General features: G+C 37.7%; 2 protein-coding genes across 4 annotated transcripts in view; both read right to left on the reverse strand.

Moving 5' to 3' along the window:
- The window catches only part of LOC132987341 (bromodomain adjacent to zinc finger domain protein 2B-like), a 45,829-nt gene extending 33,699 nt beyond the window's left edge, over positions 1-12,130 (reverse strand). For 2 of the 3 annotated variants that reach the window (XM_061054349.1, XM_061054347.1), the window contains exons 1-2: positions 11,921-12,129; positions 5,143-5,185 (exon numbers count right to left, since the gene is read on the reverse strand). The gene's annotated coding sequence lies outside the window, so the exon portion shown is untranslated. Of the gene's footprint in view, positions 1-5,142; positions 5,186-11,920 lie in introns of all 3 variants that reach the window. The other variant, XM_061054348.1, reaches the window with a different exon arrangement.
- Positions 12,131-16,992: 4,862 nt separating this feature from the next.
- cd302 (CD302 molecule) lies at positions 16,993-21,975 on the reverse strand. The gene is made up of 6 exons (XM_061054357.1): positions 21,772-21,975; positions 20,517-20,642; positions 20,303-20,413; positions 19,228-19,410; positions 19,091-19,111; positions 16,993-18,988 (listed from the first exon to the last, which is right to left on the reverse strand). The coding sequence occupies exons 1-6, from the start codon at positions 21,887-21,889 to the stop codon at positions 18,786-18,788; spliced, it is 762 nt and encodes a 253-aa protein (XP_060910340.1). The 5' UTR covers positions 21,890-21,975; the 3' UTR covers positions 16,993-18,785.
- Positions 21,976-22,996: the final 1,021 nt, after the last annotated feature.

A 22,996-nucleotide genomic window follows, 5' to 3' on the forward strand; every position in this document is an offset into this window, starting at 1 on the left:
CAATGTTGTTAGAGAACTGATGCTTCTGAGTCAAATCATGTCATAAACTCTGTAATCATGTGGAAAAAAACAGAGCTTAAAAGCCCCAGAGTATTGATTTTGAAAATTTTACACTCTTTTATTTTCTACTTAAAAAGGTAAAATCAAACTCTTTTATCTTCTCATTATGCTCTAACAACAGATATATGTTTCATGATTACACATGTCATCTCTCTCTGAAAATAAATGACATTTAAATCATTTTCCACTAGCTTAGTAAACAATAGAAGAGAGATAATTGATCATGTGCTCAGGGATGTCGCTGAGCTCCAGAAGGTCACCGCCCGCCAGAAGAGCTGATAGGGAAAATGGCGTTGATGCTCCCGAGCTGCCATTTTTCTTCCCTGACAAAGACTCCCATCTGCCACCAAGCCATTTGCAGCCTTCGAGTCAGAATATCAATGATTTCCAACCATTCTACAACGCAGCGTTCACCTTGGTGTCACCTCTACGCTCGTCTGAGCGCTGACACAACAGATCCTCTCTGCCAACAAAACTCTCATCCAGTTAAGTGGCATTCATGCTGTTTGAGAGTGGGAAGCATTTTATTAGCCTCTACAATATTTGAGTTTTTGCTTTTTTGAGATCTAGCAGCTGCAAGGCTTCAGGGTTCCTATTTTACAAAAAAACAAACAAACCAATGAATCAGTTACAAAACCAAGCCTGTATAAAAAATGAAAATGATGAAATAACTAGAAAGCCTTTTCATAGACACACTACAGGATCTTGTATTTGTGGCGCACAATGTTGCTGATGAAGTCACAAAAAAGCCCTGTCATCAAATGAAGACATAAAGCAAACAGTGAAGAAGGAACAGCAGACATCTGGCCATGAACACCATAGAAGATCACATTTTCTCTGATGCCATGTGCGCCCTTTAGAAGCACCTTGCAGGCCTACACTCTTCACAACAAACTCCCCAGTAGATCATAGCCCTTTATATACAGCACGCCCGATAAAGAGCCGTCATTACGTCCTTGTATATTCATATTGATTCTGCAATTGCGTAATATTCTTGTCCCAGTCTGTGAATTCAAATTGTGTTTCAGCATTGCGGTAGCACGGCACAGCGGGAGCTCCAAATACACACACAGTCAGACGTGTACAAACACACAGCGGTGTGCTCCCCAGCTGTTCCCGGCTCATCCCGTTACAACCTCCTAAGACGATACAGCGACGGTACAGCAACATTCAGATTGAAGGCCAAACGCCACAGGGACGTAAATATTGAAGCTTGAAACGACAGTCTGAAAAGGGCTTGTGCTCCCAAAAGCCAGGCCTGCCTGATCTCTGACCCGAAGGAAAAGGACACATTCTAGCAACCTATCCTACTATGTCACTGTATGTGCTGTTTTATGGGCTGGCTTTTCTATATCAGAAAGTAAATATAGTGCAGGAATATGATGCCTCTCAATACATTTTTTAGTCAGACATCCAAACATTTTAGTGCCTGCTCAAGGGCTATTAAAAGTACACATCTACAACCTCTTAACATGCACAATTTCATCATCCAACCAATCCACAAAACCAACTCTGAGACAAGACTTAATATGAGATATACTGCACATTAGGGGTGCATCGGTTGTCCAGCTGATATTTGCTTTGTAGACAGACATCATCAGCCTATTAGCAAATAATGTGGCATGTACCAATGTCAATAGCCGATGTGTATCTGCTGTGTTGCATCAACTTTTTACTGGACAGAAGAAGACACCTGTTGGACTCAAACTCTGATTTGTTTTAACGGTGAAATTTGAGAGAGAACGTCGGCAGTGTGGAAGTCTTACACCATCTCTGGGAAAAATCAGCAAAAAGAAGTAGATAAGACATGTTGAGGTGAAAAAGACACAAAGAAGTAATGAAAAAAACACCAGAATCATGAATTCTGCATCTTTGACAAGTTGTGTAGAAACCTTTGTCCTCCTCCATCCATTTTTAAAACAGTCTTTGTGGCTTCAATTATACATGTAGTGCCAGCTCAGTCATATAGAGGATTTATGTAAGGACTACTAACCTCATAAGCCTCATATAATGCAAATATACATAGCTTTGATCCATTGAAGTCAACTATGACTCTGTATTTTTAAACTTAAAACAGCCAGCGTCTGAGCAACATCTTTACATCTGATACATGTCATAGTTTTACATTTTAAGTCTTTGATTTCCCATTGACCGAGTTCTTTCATTATGGACTTTCTCCTTCCTGCATGTATCCCCTCTGGGGAGAAAAGATGTTCAAACGCACTACCAGAGGGTTCTGGTACTGTGTGTTCTACAACATCAGATTGAAAAGCTCTTAGTTTACTGTACAGCTACACTGTTAATTCAAATATCTTTTATTGAGCAAGTAAATCGGACATACATTCAACAATATATTTCAGACTCTTTTTTATAGTTATTACAATTGTGCATGTAACCCTGATGTTATTTGAAGCTCAGATATATTGATAGGCACAGAGGTAATATTGAAATAAGGTAGTTAAGAAATAAAGTGCAATAACATGCAATGTAAAGAACAGAGAAACAAACAGAGTACAAATAATACTAAAATAAAAAATAAAAAACCCACCCACCCAACCCTTACCCACCAGCTACACTGTTAACTGAAGCTAATCATTTTTAAAAAAGAGAGGAGTGGGACTGTCATAACTCCACCTCTCCTTCTGTTACACAGCACAGGATGTTATGGTGCATATAAAACATAACACTCACTGGTCCATAAAGATTTTCTCCTTCTCATTCAAAGAGGATATGATGTTAAAATAAATTGTACTATATCTGGTACCCAAGTCTCCTTTACTTTATAGTGTGACTGTGGTAACAGGCTTTAAAATCACTAAATACTCTGTAAATGACGGCAAAAATAATGATGCTAAACTTGTCAAAGTGATTCAATCCTCTGCATGAACTTAAACTGTAAAATCTGACCCAAAAAACATTTCAGTGTTTTACAATGGCACTTTCCATAAATGCTGTGGAGAAAATGTGCTGCTTCACTTTGTCTTCTTCAATTCTTCAGAAAACAAACCAGTCTGCTTTGTCTGGATCCAGACATGCCCTTTGTGTGCTTTGAATCTCCATTGTGCTGGAGTGTTATAGAGATGAATGCCAGCCTGGTTTTCACTTAAAAAGCAGCTGCAGGCACATGATGTACACTGAAGTGACTGAAATAACTTTGTACATGATTACAGTTACTTTTTTTAATGTCTTCATTTTGTGTGGATTCAATTCGGAAAATGATTAGCGAGGGTTTGATAACTGTAAATGGAAGTCAAAGACTTCTGTTACTCCTCTGTAGTTTCCTCTTTAGCAGAGAGACGATAATCTAACTGGTCATCACAAATCAGTATGAGTTTTTTTACATTTATCCTGGGCACAGACATTTTGCGTTGTTCCTATGAGTACCATATCAGTCAAGTGACATTATTCCATATTCTTTCAGATTCTGGCAACAGAAAGCAAGGGCTGGCTAGATGTTAACCTGGCAGCTTTTTCTGAAACTTAATGTTGGTCCATCCAGGTAGACTTTGAGGGTCACCCATAACTGCTATAATAAATCTGGATGCAAAAGCACCTGAATTCACATACACATTCAAAAAAAGGTTTTTTTTCACAGCAGAAATGTACATGTTTCCAGCCTGGTTCAAAAAAACAAATTGTTCTGATAAGCTCATGTCTCAATCAGTGCACACTTTACTGAGGGTGATTTTTTTTTGATAACCCACCCATTTTGATTTTATGAAGGATCAACGTTATTCACAATAAGGCGTATAGCTGACCTGATTGACAGGCAGGCTGCGATGTAGCGATTTATCAGGAGGCTTAACACACTACTCAGCTCCAGCTCTTGGCCTGATGTTAGGTTGACTGAAAGTTAGGTTGAGACAGCATTTCAAGCATTGGCTTCCAAAGCAGATGGGTGACGTCACTCAGGTGCTGTCCACTTATATTTACAGTCTATGGCTATGTGGTAATAAAAAGAGGAAAAAGGTGGATTTGGTGTGCTGTCCTGAAATACTTTTGAAAACAGACTATGTCTATGCCAATGTAAGCAGGCACTATAGTTTAGCATTAGTGATTGTAAGTTGTAACACACGTAACATTAGTGATTGATAAAGATAAGTGATGATCCAAGTTAGCAAAATTTTTAATATCAGTTCATGAACCCTGTGGTTTCTTCTGGCTTCCATCATTTACAGGATACTCTTCAAACTGAAATTATTACTAAACTTTATGAGAAAATACTTACAATATATCTTTCTTTAATATTGAAGAAAACATTGTTTTATAACTTATATCTGAATTTTTGAATTCCCCTCGGGATCAATAAAGTATCTATCTATCTATCTATCACATTTTTGCCAATTTGCCGAGCCATAAATGCAACTGTCCTCATATATTCACTGCTCTGTAAAACTGTTAAATCATAAATATCTCTCATCAATTCCCACCTACTCCCCCTCTGAAGAATGCAAACAGAGAAAGATTGACTGTAATCGCAGGACTCATATTTTAGTGTTGCATTCAAACCACAAGCCACATGTCACACTTTGTGAAAGAGTGGAGCTCAGGCTGAAGGCAAATCAATTGTATACACCCATCATCAATTCAGTCTTGGGGCAACAATTCCATTTTTAATAGCTGCTGAGGCCCCGTGTATGTGCAGAGTAGCCCAAATTAAAGTGTAAAACAGAGCCAAACAAAAAGCTCCGACCCCAAAGTAATTTATCTCATTATACCCCATAGTCAAAAAAGTTTCTTATCGCTCCCCCAAGAGATTTAAATATGTTCTGAAGCCTTATTCTAAGAAAGACAGGAATTAATTAGGTACACACAAAATGAGAGCAAAGTGTAATGCAGCACAAACTAATCCCATAAAGAAGGACTTTGTTGAATCTTAAGCTAATTGGAAAATTCCAAACCAGTATCCAAATAACACTTAAAAATGAGGTGTTCCTTTAAGTCCAGTATCTCCATTCATGAGTTACTCTATCCAATTTAACAAAAGCAAACTGGTTTTTCCAATAGAACAATCAAAAGGGCACTTCAAAGAGCATAATGGCAGAGATGGATGATGGGTAGCTGACGTAACCAAACACTTACTGAATGAGACTGTCCTCAGCTCTTTGACATCACGGCCCTGCACCTGAAACACCAGACAAAGACAGTCAGATTTATAGCTTGAATGTATTGATTTACTCGTTCAGCATTGTTCCTATCTGAAAACTCCATAGAAATGAAATAAAAATGGTAATGTAGACCCATGGGGGGATGAGTTTTCCATTCTAAACATCAGCAGAAAATCAGACTTCAGCTCCAAGAGACAGCACAGGGCAATGAGACATGGCAAAAACACTTGGGAGAAATTGGATTATAGTTTGCTGTGTAACAGGAGAAGCTATACGGCCAACATCTTGATCTTGCCAAAATCCAATGACCTGCATTTTACTTTGAAAAGACGATGAAACTTTTCTTCCGAAGAAAACTTCTCAGTATGAGCTCTAGACAAAGCTTTCCAATTGTTCATTCATATTTTGACAAAGCCAGCTCGCAACATGACACATAGACCTCTCTAACATGACCTCTCTAACATGACACATAGACCTCTCTAACATGACCTCTCTAACATGACACATAGACCTCTCTAACATGACACATAGACCTCTCTAACATGACCTCTCTAACATGACACATAGACCTCTCTAACATGACACATAGACCTCTCTAACATGACACATAGACCTCTCTAACATGACACATAGACCTCTCTAACATGACCTCTCTAACATGACACATAGACCTCTCTAACATGACACATAGACCTCTCTAACATGACACATAGACCTCTCTAACATGACACATAGACCTCTCTAACATGACACATAGACCTCTCTAACATGACACATAGACCTCTCTAACATGACACATAGACCTCTCTAACATGACACATAGACCTCTCTAACATGACACATAGACCTCTCTAACATGACCTCTCTAACATGACACATAGACCTCTCTAACATGACCTCTCTAACATGACCTCTCTAACATGACACATAGACCTCTCTAACATGACCTCTCTAACATGACCTCTCTAACATGACCTCTCTAACATGACACATAGACCTCTCTAACATGACACATAGACCTCTCTAACATGACCTCTCTAACATGACACATAGACCTCTCTAACATGACACATAGACCTCTCTAACATGACACATAGACCTCTCTAACATGACACATAGACTAGACAAATACTTCTGACCTAACACCACATGTTAAACATGCATTACCATCTGGGTTCATTTTGGTTGGAATGTAAAGGAAATAAATCCTCAATTAATTAAATTCTTTCAAGTCTTCATACGTTACAGTCTTAGAGATCACTGCAGCCAGAGATGATCTGAGTCATGGGTTGCTAGTCTGATTTTATTTAAGCCTTAAACTGTAGTGTATCAATACTAGTATGTGAGGGGTTTAACCTCCATATATCAGTTAACAGCTGTATGTTATATTAAGACCTTTACTCTATCTGTGCACCATTGTTGTCTTAAAACTATTGATTTGTATTATGCTACTAGTGGTGGTGGTGGTGGTGTGTGGGGCGTTCACATATGTTAGGTTAGACTTTTTGCAAAATAAATTGATTGTAACATCTGTTGTTGTTACACTCACAGTCTAGAAGTGGCTGCAAGTCAACTTACAATAAGCTTTCATCTTAATTGACAACAAATAAGGGTTTCATTTACTGATTAATGATGATTTAGAGAACAGAAACTGCTGTTTGCTGGAGGAAAAAAAGAAAGGTATTGCCAGACAGAGCGTTACCTTCAGGGTTTTTTTCTGTTTAAAGGAATCTAATCACAAATACAATTAAAGAGAATAGAAGTCTTTGAAAAATGGCTAACACACTTTTATTGGTAATATTTTCACAGTAACTGTGCAGCAAACAAAGAGTCATACACTGTCAGTCACTTCACTTTAAGCGCAACATTTTTAAACGTACCCTCACCTTGACAAAATGCAAGGACACAACATCTAGTTAATTAACGTCAACAGTGTGCAGGATTCTGTTTTTTTTCACATAGTGTGGGTTCTACTTTCACTAGAAAAGAAAGAGTTTTGAAACAATTGTTTAGCATGACCCAATAAGAAACTAGCAGTAATTAAAACCTATTGAACACAAATGCTTACTTTTCATTCATTCTGCGCATGTGCTGGGTTTTTCTGTTTCATGTTTTTAAAACGAAAACTATCCCATCTCAAATAAATATCTTTTTCTATTCCTGGCTGTGTCAATCCAAATATTTAAAATATTTTGTATTATATTATAACATGTTGATGAGTGAATAACTACTGAATGCGGTTGGTCTAGATTTGACTGAAATGGAGTTTTTATGAGATCATTCATATGGACATCAAAGGTTTACACTTTGCTGATCCAGCCACATATCTGAAAAACAGAGTTGTTTAATCAAACATCTACAAAGCAAGATACCAAGGCTTTCATATAGATTCTGATTTATGTCACAATGACCCACAAGAACAAAACTAACACTTTTATATAATGTCCAGACATGACGAGTAAAAAGAAGCCAAGAGCTATTCATATAAAAATGATGTTAGCTCCCTCTCCACTGTTTCTAAATTAGCTGTAAATATGTAAACATTAAGTCTCTCATTACTCACACAAGCATTGCCATCATCCTCTCATATCAGTTACAACAACAGTGTGGTCACCTCACATTTTCATCTGTCTTATCTTAGTGTGACTCCCAGTGTAAAAAGATGACTGTCTCCTACCTGTGAATTCATACAAACAGGGAAAATGTTACTCTCTTTGTTTCAAATATTTGGTTCTTGCAACAAGTCTTTGAACTCAAACAAGTCTGAGCCTCCTCATGTTACTCAGCTGTGCTTCAATCTGGACACATGATGTCATCTATGGAATACATTATGGTAGTCTCACCACACAAAGAGCTGCTGACTAAGTCATGAGCACTAACAGGTACTAAAAGCAGTTTAGAGTCTTCTTAATGTTCAGAGTGTGTTACTGGAGAATTCATGATCAACATTATGTTTGATATGCCTGTGTCTGTAACATCATGGTGTTTCTTTATTAGGTAAATCTCACACTGAGCTCTGACAAACCAACACTGTCTCATATAAATTCTGTCAGTATGAAGCATTTCCATTGGCTGTGAACATGTGATTAATTGGTCACTTGTTAATGTTTGTCATTTTGAATTAAAAGATAAAATGGTCAGGAAACTACTGACTTTTTTTGAACGACTCAGCAAAAACAAATCTAAGTGATTCAAGTAGAGGCAGTTTCTTTAAAGTTGATAGAATGAGAGGTTTTATGAAGGTCAGCAACTTTATGGTGTTTTTATTCACCCCATGTTTTGAGTAAAACGCAGCAGGGTTGTGCTGACAGTGCTCATGCCATGACAAAGATGCATTCACTGCTGAGTACAATGTCTGATATTAGGGAGGAATTCATTTAGTCAGTAAGACAGATTTTTTTTAACCTTTGTTTATGTCATAACTTTAAGCATTTCCTTCTTGTCTTTGATCTCATATCTGGTCAGAGTTGATTAAAAGTGTAACATGTAAGAATGTGGCTGCAGCAGCTGCATAGGAAGGCTAAAACATCAAGTGTTTTTTGGCAGCATTGACCATATTTAAATGCATGAGGAATGGGGATCAATAAAAAGGGGGATGCTGAGGAAGGCCTTTGTTTGAGATGGGTAGTTAGCATAGACAGGGCAGAGGTTTTAGTCCAAGTCAAGTCATTCATTCATTCTGAGCTGAGCTGCATTTCCTGCAGCAAAGGAGGCAAATAAATACTAAACAGCTGAGGAAAAGTAGAGCAGACCACTAACGCTGTAACATCATCTCCATCAACACAGCAGGGAGACTTCAATCTCTGAAGCATCATTGGTTCAAATAAAGCACTGCGACAAGCATCTCCAGGCGGAGAGAGAAAATAGACCACAAAGATGAGTGAAAAAAAGAGTAATCTCCCTGACATATTCCTAATAATCCACCTCCCTCGTGCCGCTGCCCCCCGAGCTCACCCAATCATAAAGTGTCAACACTGACCTACAAAAAGGGACTCCCGTCAAGCCTTACGTGTTTAAAAGCATCAATCACAACAGACAAAGAGGGTACATTGCATTATACAGTATTAACCTTCAGGCCTTGCATATAAAGACCATAGATTTATTTATGCTTGTGTGTTAAGAGCCTCGACACTATTCCTGCAAGCCGGCTGCCAAATTGATGAACCTGCTCAGCCCTCAGCGGGAGAGCTGCACCTTTGATTAATGAGTGCAAACTCGTGGAAAGGGTAAGAGTAGAAGAGACAGGGCGAAAACGGGTGAAAACACAATTATTAGGAGTCCTGCCTTTTTTTCCTTTGATCCTTTCAAAGACCGCATGCATTAAGAGGCCACAATGAGCAAACAGATTGAAATGAGACTATATTTACACTGCTATAGGTCTTGAGCTTCTGGACAAAAATCTAAAATGCTCAGGTACTATTGGTTGTAGCATTAAAGGTCTCTTATAGTCAAATGTTGGTGGAAATAGGTTCTTTATAATTATACAAATTATCCAACTAAATATTGTTTTCTGGTATTGTTTTTTTTACTTGCCTGTTAGGGCTGCTGATGTAAACGAGCCCTTAAAAAAGTCATTTAAAACCATGTCCTACATTTGCATTTGGAGCCTGCAGAACAAACCCCTTCAATGTTTTTAACATTCAAATGCCAAGCTGCTGACTCCTCTGATTTCTCAGTGTGAAAATATTAACATAAATTATTAGAACCCTGGTATACAGCACTTCAACATTGTTCTCTGCAGAGGTTTTCAAGGACATGTGCTCTGAATAAATATGAGGCAAATTTAGTGACCTTCTACCTGTGTTTTGATTCATTGGCAGTTACTGGATGCATGCATAACACATCAAGGCTGTGATCTGATTTATCTCTCTGTCTTCTTGGCTACTGAAGCCATTTGAATGATGGACTTTACCACCAGGAATCTGCCATTTACTGCCATTTCATTTAAAGCTGTGTGCAAAGAGAACACTAGCTCGTTATTGTCAATTATAATGGCAAATAAAAGATGCCAAAAAAATGGAAAATATGTTTTACCTTATGAGCTTCACTGACTATGCAAATCTAATTGTTTGCAAATCAACATGCACCACATGCTTCTATATTCAATTGGTCAATGATACTGTTGTGACAAGGTGTGATTTAAGTTTATTTCCAGCCAAAAGATCATATTCTCCCATAAGCCTTTTCCACAAACAACAGTATGCAGTAATTAACTGCATGTGTGATATGTAAGTAAGAAAATCATTCTATCTCAAGAAAATTTGGGAAATTGGAATTCCCCAAACACTAGTCATAGTAATTTTCTAAAGTGTGCTCTTACCATATTTCAACTCTGCAATCTGTTTGAACTGCAGAATTGCCTTTAACGTTGTGTTGTAAACATAGTGCAACTGTGTCTTTTATGTGTTTCTCTTAGGCACTGTACATTTATAAGGGTCTCTTAAAATTAAGAGTAAGTTATGTAGGCTGTGCATAGCCTACAAACACAAAAAGGGGAGAGTGAAGAAATCAGGGATATGTTCAAATGCACTGATTTATGCTTTGCTAGTTGGGACTCTCCAGATAAGCAGAAACTACAGGGTTCAAACACTCAATCTTAAGTCTCATATGTAAAAAAAAAAAAAAAAAGTATTTCGTCCAACATTATAAATCTGTTTTGAAATCTCATTAGCATAAGTGAGAATCCACAACTTGTCACATTTGTGTGATTTGACTTCTGCTTTCAATTTCAGTTCAACAGAAATGAAAGATGCCCTATTCACATTTATTTTCCTCCAAAGTTTGGAAACTTTAACACAGGTGAACACCGCTTCAATTACACAACTGCTAATTTGGACACCTCAAGATGGCGATTGCCTTGTTGTTAATATGAAAGCAGAAAAAATGGAGGGTATTGTCATAATCTCAAAGGGTAAAATTGAGCCCAGATCGCAGCTGCTGCATTAGCTGCTGCTCTCCTTTAAGAGGAAGCAACAACACAGAGGAGATAGAGAGGGGGGTAGATGAAAGCTGCTCCCGGCTTTAACACTGATAACAAATCATTTCATGTTAGAAAGGATGAAACAATATCCTTAATTATATCCAGTTATTTGATAAAGTCATGACTTACTGACGTTTAAACCTCAAACCAGAATGTATAGCCTATGCTATGACAATACTTTTAATATGCTACAAGAGGCGTGCTGAGACTGAGCCAAAAAACAAAACCGTGTATTCCGACACGCAAATGTATAGGCTGAATAATTTTTATCATCCGTCTATTACTATTTTTAAAAAAGCGATGGATCCGCAGAGTGGAGCAGCTGGTAACAAAGACTAAATCCACGCTGCAAGGTGATGATGACAAGCCTGAACATCGCTGCTGTCTGAGCCAAGAAACCGGTGAAATGTAAACGGTAGTTGCTAAACTCTGATATCACAACACCAAGTTACAACTTCAACACTACACCGGTTATATTCTTCATAAAGTTTGCACCACACACGTCCTAAAGAGCTGTATCTACCTTGTGCAGAACTTTTCCTATTTGTTTTTCGCTGCTTTACACTCTACAGAGCGGATAACGCTACAATGAGGCGGATAATGTTACAATGTAACAATGAGGCAAGTGTCGGGAAAAAGATGCTACGGGATTAGCACAGGTTAGCTTAGCTATTAGCACGACATACATTTGTGAAAAAACACACAGCTGAACATACGTTAGCGAGCTAAGGTACAAAACTGTCGTGGTGAAAACATGAGAAATTGAACTCACCTCCTCGTCGAAATTCAACGTGTTCCCTTTAAATAGCTAAAAAGGGAAGAATAGAAAAAAAACTACTATTTTGCTTTCCAGTTTTGCGCTGTTAATTGGATGTTGAAAGTGGAGAAGAAGTGGTCATTCAGTGATAGAGTCCGGGGTGGTGGTAGTGTGACTGAATGTGATGGTCTCTAATCGCAGATTGGACAGACTCTCTCCTCTGTTTCACTCCAAAGCAACTCAAGAGAAGTGACGTCAGCTCACGGCTTCTACAATGTAAACTTTAAACTGCAGACAGCATTACAGAGAGTGCGATCTGCCTGTCATTGTCAGGCATTATATGATGGAGTAAACAGGTCACAGCCTTTAAATTCACAACAAATCATGAGGTAATACCTTACATTACAAACTTAACGATATATATTCAAACGTAGCTCTATAAATGTGCAAACATGGGTAAACTCATTCACAAACATTAGTATGGCACATATTTTCAAAGTGAAAGACAATTTTCTGCATTTCCATGAAAAAGTAGATAATTAAGTATTTTCTATTTTATTCTATTATGCTCCTTGTATGACAGATACAACTATTCCATTATTATATTCCAGGGTTTAAAGAGGCTATGATCTCTTCCATTGAAAGTGCAAAAGTTACCTTTGAGTTTGTGTAATTTCACATGCTTATTTAAAAGTAAAGATATAAAAGGTTCAGTGACCGACAGTCCATTGAATTTACGAATAGATTACACTGTACACATTTTAACATTTGTTTTTGTCATTAACAGACAGCTAAAGGGTTTGGGCAGAAAGGGTTTGGATGTCAGAAACAGTAAACATACAGTGTTGTGTAATGGATGAAATTGAAAGATAAGCAGATAATGTTTTTTATTTTATTTTATTTTATATAACATATAAAATAATGATAATTTAGTTGGCATCAAACAGTTCTATAGTCTTTTTGTTACACAAACAATGGCTGCATTAGGAAACCTTCCATCAAAACTGAATGATCTCACAAGAAACACAGTGAAAAAATTAATTTGAAGAAAAAGTGAAACGCAGAATCATTTAGAGAGCACATTATTATGACAACACGAGTCAAAAAGTAAGAAAGGGTGCAAGATAATTGTTATTTCACATGAACCTTTGCATCAACTGCATATTTGACCAAGTGCCACACATCTGCTTTATAGACCAGCTAAAGATATTCTTCAACGGTTCTAGATGTTAATGTCAATCACATCTTTCTGTTCCTGTTGGAATTTTTTGAAAAGCTGACGACTCAGTTCAGAGGGGCGCAAATTAAACCTCAGACAGAATTGAGAACATATTGACAGGGAATTCATGCGTGGTTAAATGTAGTTAGTAATGAAATTGTCCAATTAAGTGACATCAGTTAGAAAAGCACCTCAATCCAACTTCATATGTGACATACAGTATGTGGACATATGTAATGCTGAGGATCACACAGTATAAATACATGTTGATCACTTGGGGTTATTGTACATTGCACCATCTTTTCTGAAAGAAGATGTGTTTGTATTTAGGAGAAGGGAGTGGATTTCCATTCATGCCACTGCACTTTTACCACAGTCCTCTGTGAAGTCAAGCTAATTGGAAACAGTAATTAAAGCACAAAGGCCTGTACTGAATTAAAGATGTGGATAAGAAAAATCCCTTGATCAGCTTCTGTGATTTAAAACAGCTTTATTTGCTTGCTCACCTTCCCCTGTGACCATTGATTTTTCTCCAACCCACAGGAGCTTCTGACCGTCTGGATTGAGTGAAACACACGTCCGGCTGGATGAGCACACATGGTGAGAGAGAGAGGGAGAGAGAGAGAGAGAAAAAAAATGATTTGATAAATTCATCAGGCGATCCACAGGATACCTAGCTTTTTAATTGTATTGGATAATCTTCATTAGAGAGTTGAGCAATGGGAGAGATGAAAGCAGCATCACATTCAGAGACCTTTTTTTTCCAGGCTGTGTTTGTTCATACTGTTCAATCAAAATGTCAGCCTACCTTGGACATTTGTAACATAATAAGTCGCAGTCGATGGCTGCAATGCAGCAGCATGCTGGGGGAAGGGCAAACAGTCTGTCCCCTTTAAAGGGATTTTTAAAGACTCTTGATTAGAAAGTATAATGAGATACCAAAGACATGGCAGAGATGATCTCTCTGGAGACTGATGGAAAACAAATTAGGATGCTGCTTTTGTTTTTTAATTATTATTTTTCTATCAGTCTACAGAAAGCTCAGTATACCCCAAAGGCACAGGACTCCCTGTCATTGATTTTTTAGGTGACATATTTAATTGTACAGATTTTAATCATGTCAGCACACAATGCTCTGATCCCTTTAACACTAAAGCCTTCCAGCGATGCACATGCGTTTGATTTAGTAAATAGCACAGAGTGTGAGCTAAAAACTGGGCACTTTCATCGATTAAGTTTGCATCTGTGTGCATACGTGTCCGTGTCCATGTGTGTCCGTGTGTGTGTGTGTGTGTGTGTGTGTGTGTGTGTATCCGTGTGTGTATGTGTGTATGTGTGTGTGAGTGTAATGTTTTTCAAACTCTAGGCTCCAACACAATGTGTAAAGCAGTTCTCAGTAAACTGTTGCTTATATTCAGCCCCATCATCTGAGTTGTTGGTATAAGTGTAAGTATGTATTCAAATTGTAATGTCATCAAGATAAAGGCCTATATATAAAATATTTTGACTAAAAATTGTGTATATCACTAGTTTTCAAGATGATGGATTGGTCAGAGAGCAGTCCTCATTATAGTCAGTATTGATGAATGGGGGAGGAACATGAGACTTGAGGACATGGGAAACAACAGATGATTTAAATGTTTCACAGGGAACTCATGGAGGATAAACTGATCAGAAAAACATAATTGTTCTTTGGAATACCAAAAAAAAGGACAGGAAAGTGTTGTGTTCAATGACTATCAGTACTTTGGGGTCTGTAGTTACAAGTAAAACCCTGTAAGGCATTATATAAAGCCCAGTTGTTTTGTCCTGTTTTATTGACATATAATCGGATCATTTCCAGGCTTGATGAACTTATTTCATATGATCCAGCGTGACTCTCATTTTCATTCCATCTGTCACGCTGCTGTATGTCATATCTTATTCATGCATACCAATGTCCATTTTAATTAGTCATTCTGGGTCAGTACAGACGTCCTCCTGCTTCTCGCAGTAATGTGCAGATGTTTGAATGAAATTCAATTGTTTCTATTTGAGGGGAAATAGGCCATTACAGCCATTGTGAGGAGACAACAGTCCCTTTGTGATAATAAAAACCATACTGGTTGAACAGGAAAGACTGTTTTAGTGATGGGACAGAAAAATCCATTTATTTGCAAAAAAAATTGTGCATAATTGTGACAATGCATTGCCTCTGTGTTCAGGAATAACAACTTTAATTACGTTTAAGCATTTCTATAGATACAAAAAATTGCATTGGGTACGACAGATTTGATCATTTGAGATGAGAGCTGTAACTCAGAGATCCTGGAAGCTGAATACAATTTTGTACAGTTTCATGTGAGGAAAGAAAAAAAAAATTACACTTTCACACAGCTCTCCAAATGTCTCATTAAGAGAGTTGTGTGAAAATAAATGTACTCACTTTAATCAGATTTTGTTTCTTAAACAAAGCGATCCATGGTTGTGAACCAGTCTTTGGTCCCTTTATTTGACTTAAAAGGGTCTGATATGTAAATATGAGGTGCTATACATAATGGTTGTAATGCCTGTTAGAGTAAGACCTGTCAATCACTTCCAGACTGATACAGGCTGTGTCTTTATTTTTATGGTCTGGTTCTTATTTTGATTAGGAAATGCAAAAATATTTTTCAAATATGACTGTCAAATTCACCAATTGTTTTCTTATTGTATGTTGAATACATTCTGCAGTTTGGACCTTCATTTTTGAAATCATATTTATTAATAGCTACAATAATCTAAACTGCATGTGTGACGAGTTATGCTTTCTTGTTTTAAAAAATATATATATGTTGGGGTTATTTTTGTCTGTATTGGATAGGACGGCTGAAGAGACACAGGAAATGTTGGGATGAAAGAGTTGGGGAATGGCATGCAGCTAAGGGCCATGGTAGGATTTGAACCCATGGCCTCTGTATATGGGGTGAGCTACATAACCACTAGGCTATCTGGCACCCAATGCTTTGTTGTTTTAATATCAGATGTCGTTAACTGGATTTTCTTTGATTTAACTTTATATGTTAAACTATTTAGGCAACTTTTTTTTTTTTCAAGAAAATCAAACAGGTTTGTGTAAATAAAGATGTCTTCCCCTTTATATATTCAACAGTGTCAAACTGATTATCTGCAATTTGTCTGAACCTCTTTAATAAATTGAAGTAAATACCTTCACTAACATGCAGGGAAGAAACTTAACAGAAATGTGATTCACTGTCCCACCTTGTGGCCAAACCTGGAAAATTACCTGGAACACCCTGAGGAAATAGGCTACTTACTGTTTTAGTTCTTCATGTGCTTAATCAATAAATGTAGGTCCAAACATGCCTTTCATCCTTCCTTACTAGAAGATAAAACATAAAGAAAAAGTGCTCAACACAAAGAGACGCATTCAACTAAGATGTTAAGAGAATTTGTGACATGATGACAGACTTCCCGGAGTCTAAAAATAAACCACATTTATGGGAAGAGATTTCATGCTGACTTCTGATTTCTGTTGCATCTCAGGCTCATGCTGAGATGACGACAGAGGCACTGGACATTTGGGGGGAGTGACACTTCTCAGATGACACTGATTTAGATTTTCCTCTCAGAACTAATTAGACTATCCCCAATTTTGGTGTCCCAATTCATCCTTTTCTCTTCAATTATGGATTGACATATATATTTAGCAGATGTTCTATATAGATCCCACTGAATGGGGAGAAAGAGTTCCTTTTTTTCCTCAGACGTGCACTATTTCAACACAGTTTAAAAAAAACCCTGTCTGGTGGACACTATATAACTGACAGTACACCTCTACTACATAATAGAACTTTTTGAGTAAGATCAGTTCAACCAAGCAACAAGAGGCTCTTCATACAGTCTTTATTATGAAAACACCAGGGCTCAGATCCTGCAAAACTAATCTTAGATATATTGCACAAAAGCATTCATGCTGTTTAACATGCTTAACAGTATTCAGGTGGGTATCTACATTATGTAAAAACCTATCATACTCTAACATTCCTATCACAGCCAATTCTTGATTGTCTTTTATATCACAGGAGGATTTATTAACACCTAAATCATGACAACTCTCTGGAAAAAAAAATCACTAATAATGCCAGGACTGGATTTCAAAGGAAACTTATAACATAAAGACAAAATGCACATAATAACTTTTACACAGTAAATAAGGGCAGATTGACTGTTACTGTAGTATTTTTTCATGTTGGCTAAAATCTGGCTTTAATGTTTTATTTGGTTATTCTCACATCATGGACACATAAAACTGGAACCTAAGACAGAATCCGGGAAATCAGTCAGGATGTCTGTCTATTGAGTAGATACAGTAATCCTTCATACTGTAACTAGGCTTCTGTTTTGATAAAGCTTTTTAATTGTGTGATTTTGTGTTGTAGTACTTAAAATCGGTGTCAAGACCGGTATTGAGACCACTTATTGAAGGTCTCGTACTCGTCTCTGAATCTATAGCATTTTTTACTCGGTCTTGTCTCGGTCTCAGACTGCGCGGACTCCGGAATTTAAATCAAGACCAACACTGACCTGCAATTTTTCCACACCATTACTGTGATTAGAGGGAAAATGCCCCTTTCTAAACGACAAATAATTCATTCATAATTCTCATTTTTCCCCCTGGTTACATCTGCAAGTGAGTGACATGCCTGCTGCACACAAAACCGACACAGTTCATTTTCATTGTTATCTATGGTCTTGGTCTTGGTCTTGGTCTTGGTCTTGTCTCAGTCCCTAAATGTCTTGGTCTTGTCTTGGAGCACTCTGGTCTTGGGTCAGTCTTGGTCTCGTTTAGTGTGGTTTTGATTACAACACTAGTGCCATTATGAATCCCTGCTTCTTTGAATACTGCTTAAAGGGACAGTGCAATAATTGTACACAAAAGGTCACTTAACTCATCGTGGTTGTATAGTTTCTATTTATAGAAGATATAGATTGTGCTAGAAGGACCTTAAGTCTGTGAAATGAACACCATTAGGTCTAATAGACATGTGGGAATGATTGCATCATGTAAAATGCAGAATTCAGCATTGTTTGATAAATATTAGGGATTATACAACAAAGTACGTCACAGCCTTTGCAGTATTCACTGACCATTCATATTCAATTCCCCTCTTGTTAGTCTCCCAAGCTTATAGGCATAGTTTAATAAAATCGCTAAAGTAGCTGAGTAACAGAGAATGTCTGTTTTTCATATGAAAACTCGACTCTTCATTTAGTTCCTGCCTCTTTTTATGTTCTCTAGTGTATAACTTTAGTATGCAACAGAGATATGATAATTAAAGTTATCCAAGATATTAGTGTAGGGGCTGAAGACTTCTTGAAGATTTGAAAAACCTAATGCTAATCCAATCACAGATTGCATGTAACCCAGGCTACAGATGAAGATGCACACATTGTTAAAATATACAGAGGATTCCTCGTTAGTGCAGCTAACAAAAACAGCAGAAATTAGCTAGTATTTTAGTAAGCATGGCGTCACTTAACTTACAATTACACTAGATTATTCTGAATCAGCTACTTCTATATCTGTTTCCTATTGGACCTATCTTAGCATGAACACAGACCCGCCCAGTAAAAGGGGGGCCTGCTGCTTGCTTTTAATGGCAGAGCGAGAAAGTTCTCCTACGGCACGCTGTCAGTCTCCTCCGCCTCCACCAGGCACGACTGGTCCGTGTCCAGGACTCGGAACGGAGGGTGGTACTCGAACGCCGTCACAATAGTGGAGCCCAGGCTGTGCTTCTGATGCAGGAACCAAATCACTGCAGAGACTCCCACGATAGCTAGCACGCTGAGAATGACCAGTGCGGACAGCAGCGGGCTGGGTTCTGAGGGGGGATAAGTAACAATGTAAGGAAGCTCAATGCTATAAACACAAAAATCACACAAGTAAAGAAACTAGGAACAAATAAGCTCAAAGGTTGACCTACTTTGTTTGGCTTCCTCTGCCTCTGAAAGAAAGAAAAACACAGTGAGGCTTGAGAAAATAGTTTTGAGTTGAATTTACTAATATCGTTCTGAAATAGCATACCAACAGGCCAAGAACATGTAAAGACTCTGATCTTACTTTGATTTGTCTCACAAATCACTCCATTCTCCAAATCATCCAGGCAGCTGACGTTTTCCCACTTTCCCGTCTTGCTATTCAGAGCCACACATGTATCCATGGGCACCAGGTCTGATGGAGAAGAGCTGTCCTCCCAATTAGTGAACTGCACCGGGCTGTCACCAAACCACTGCATGTCCTCACCTGACAAAGACAAAGCATGTACAGCATTACTACTAGCAGTACTCCATGCACAGTGACACACACTACAGGCAATGTTAACTGTGTGATGGTGGAAATATAGTGCAACTATTGAGTGGAGATTGTCTGACTAACTACTGTTTCCAATTTTGGCATGCATGATGTAAGAGAAATATGAGATGTGCGCTAAAGTGAAAACTATATGATGTGCTATAAACAAAAATGAAAGTGTGTATTAGATATTACTCTGTTTTTTGTTTTACACAATACCTTTGTTTGTAACATTTCCCTCCTTAATTCAAAATATTTCTAAAAAGATGTTTTTTTTTCCACCACTTAATTGGCAACTAACTAATCTGAGGGTAGCTCTTAGCTAGATTGAGATGCATCCAACTATATCAAAATGGGAAGAAAGCATGAAAAGAACAGGCCTTCATTCCAAAAAATATGATGAGGCAGAAAGAATTGCTTGTTTAGATCAAATTATTAAGATAAATTCAGACTTGCAATGAGTTTAATAATAAAAATGCTGAAAACATGACAACGATGAAACTGAGATAATTTTTTTTTTTTTAGATGATCACAGAGACAAGGAGCTCTAAAAGGACTCAAAAGTATGACATTTTATTGACTTTGGGTTCAGATTTTTCATTGAATTAAAAAGGAAACCAGTCTCCAACATAGAGCCAAAACAAATGAACGAACTCTGAGACGGAACACGTTATAGCTATAGTACAAAAGTTTGAAACAACAATGTTTTAGGATCAAGTGTCAGTTTTCCACCTAGATATCTACAAATAATTGGATAAAGTGTTTCCTGTTTGATTTTCATAAGGGATCAGATTTTATCTCACGGTAGCATGTTTCCGCTGTCCTTCAGTCACATGGTACTTACTGTTTGTGTCGTAATACATTCCTAGCCACACGTTGACGAGGCCTTTCCACACCTCAGGGCTATATTTAATGACAAAGTCATTCTCCTCGGCGCTCTGGATTGTCAAAAGCTCTGGGAAAACAGCGAAGCAATTGGTTTTTTTGGACAACAGTAAAAAACATATTCTGAGAATACTGGTACAATGAGTTGTGAATAATTAAATTGTCTCAGGTACCAAATCCTTGGCAGAGAGTTTTTGCTCTGTCAAAAGAGTAGATTTTGACTTTATCTTCTTCTCCATGGACAAAGTGGTAACATCTGTCTCCATACGGCACCCAGGTGCGTCCGTCTGCAGGGCAGTCTGAGAAACATCACGGGATAAAACATGGTTCAAAATCTATTGACTGAACACACAAATGACTAACTATTCCAAATGACCCTTCTGCCTGTTTTGGTTAAATTTCATATCATGTTTTATTTAAGCCCACAACTAATGATTATTTTCAACATCAATGATTCTGCTGTCAGCTGATTTTATTTTATTTTTTAGAATAGATCAATCAAGCTTTCCTTTAATAAAAAGTAAAAAAATGCTGTCACTATTATGCAATTGCTTCTTTTTCCCCCAAACATTTAAAAACGTCTATTGACAGTCACTAATAACAAAAGAGAACATGAATGATGGTCACATTGAAGAAGGTGGAACCATGTTTTCACCATTTTCACCAGTGAGTATCATTCTACAACCTTAATCATAGTTTGACAGACTGCACAGTTCGAAGGATTTTGTTTCATTTTGTGACCAATGTTCCTCTTTATCACTGGAGTTTTTGGCTTGATCTTTCACATGTTTGAGATACAGCCCCCCCCCCCCCCCCCCCCCCCCCCCCCCCGTAATTTCAGTTCAAATTCTCCCTCGGAAACGCTCCTGTCTTTTTATTCTTCTTCAGTCACATTGTTGCCAGCTTGTCTGTGTCTCATCTTTGCAGAAGTGTTAAGGCAGTTTCACTGTACCTAAACGCAGACCCACGGGTGATTCCATTTTAATCCACAAATCACTACTCTAAAAGAAAAATCCAGTGTCTGAGCAATGTTAGGCACCTCGGGGCAATGTAGAAAGAATGCTGTCCTGCTATAAACCCAGTGGAAGAGGTTAAACAAGGATTTATATTTGACTTTACAAAATAAATACTGTTTCGCAACTGTGGAAAACACACAACTTTTAATTAGGTTACACATTCCTGCACAAGCGGAGTGTGATATAACGTCAGTTCAAAAGTTCTGCTGCTATATTGCACAATAACAGTGCGGACCTTCAGGAAAGTTGGTTCGGCTCAGTTATTAATGTCTTCCTGTTCAAACTAAACAGAAAACTGTCAAGGTTTTTAAGGACACATTACCGTAACAAAGGTCTGAGTCCTGCTAATTTTAACTGCTGCGTACAACCAAAGCTATGCCTGAAGAACTGTCACGATAATAAGAGTGCTTACCTCCAGTCAAACACAACTGTAGCTGAACACACAACACAAACACAAAGCACAACACTGGTCGAGGACAGTGGGTTTTCCTCAGCGACTCCATGACAGTCAGAGAAGACAGGAAAATCATGTGCTACTACTTTCCTCACTGTTGCTGCTCGACTCAAGTATCCGCAGCAACGTGAGTGAAATCCCACCCACACACAGCAGGAACTACTCACTGGTAAAAACAGCACTGAAACCCACTGAAACCCACTGAAACCCACTCCTATCACCTCAACTGTTTTACACCAACTTAGTGATATCTGTGTGTTACACTGCCTTGCTAAAACATGAAAACAAAACCTTTATCAAACTTTTAATTCCAGCTTCAATATAAAACATATAGCCTGTATTGATGTAGAATAATTAGATTAATGTAAAATTTGCTCAAATGTTATTAGTCTGTATTTTACCGCTGTTGAACAGTGGGCATTACAGCGTGTTTAACAGTGACAATCCCCACATTATTATTATTATTATTATTTTTATTCATACAGGAACCTCTAGGTGGTGCTGTTCGCACATACTTCACCAAACTGTATGACTTTCTGGATTTGTAGTTCTGTCCTGTACAAAGCAAGAAGTGTTTTTAAAACATAAAAGTTCATTGTGTAAATTATAATGAATTTATATTCATTCAGTTTTATACATAAAAACGGTTAACTGATTGTATATGACTCATTTAGTTCTTTTGTAATTTCCATAACGTGATGTGGAGACGATGGACTCACTTAACAGATTTACATGGGTTTACAAAAAATAATGAATATTAAAACACATTCTGGTCCCCTGACAGAAAATGTTTGTGCATCATTTTTTATTGTTGACGAATAAATAAGATTAATTATCAATCAAAAAACTATATAGTTCTACCTTTTCAAATGTAGTTTGGCTTCATCTCTCTGCTTTAAATGTAACTGAATATATCTGGGCTGATACTTAACATTAAATATAGTTTCAAATGGTCTTTTAGGCCCCTGGTGTAAATAAAAAAGCAGTTCCCTCTTTCTAATCTGAAGACATTTGAAGGAGATATAAGGAGCTTCCTACCTGGGTAGGTGAAGGAGGAAAAAGCAAAGGGCCCATTGGGACAGGATGATTGTTTCTTAGGGGGGAAATAATGTCTATAACTTGGTTGCTAGTAGACGCAGGTGGCACAAACACAGACAGCTGGAGTGTGAGTTTTTGCTCCTCG

This window comes from Labrus mixtus, chromosome 13, assembly GCF_963584025.1.
Source record: "Labrus mixtus chromosome 13, fLabMix1.1, whole genome shotgun sequence".
NCBI lineage: Eukaryota > Metazoa > Chordata > Actinopteri > Labriformes > Labridae > Labrus > Labrus mixtus.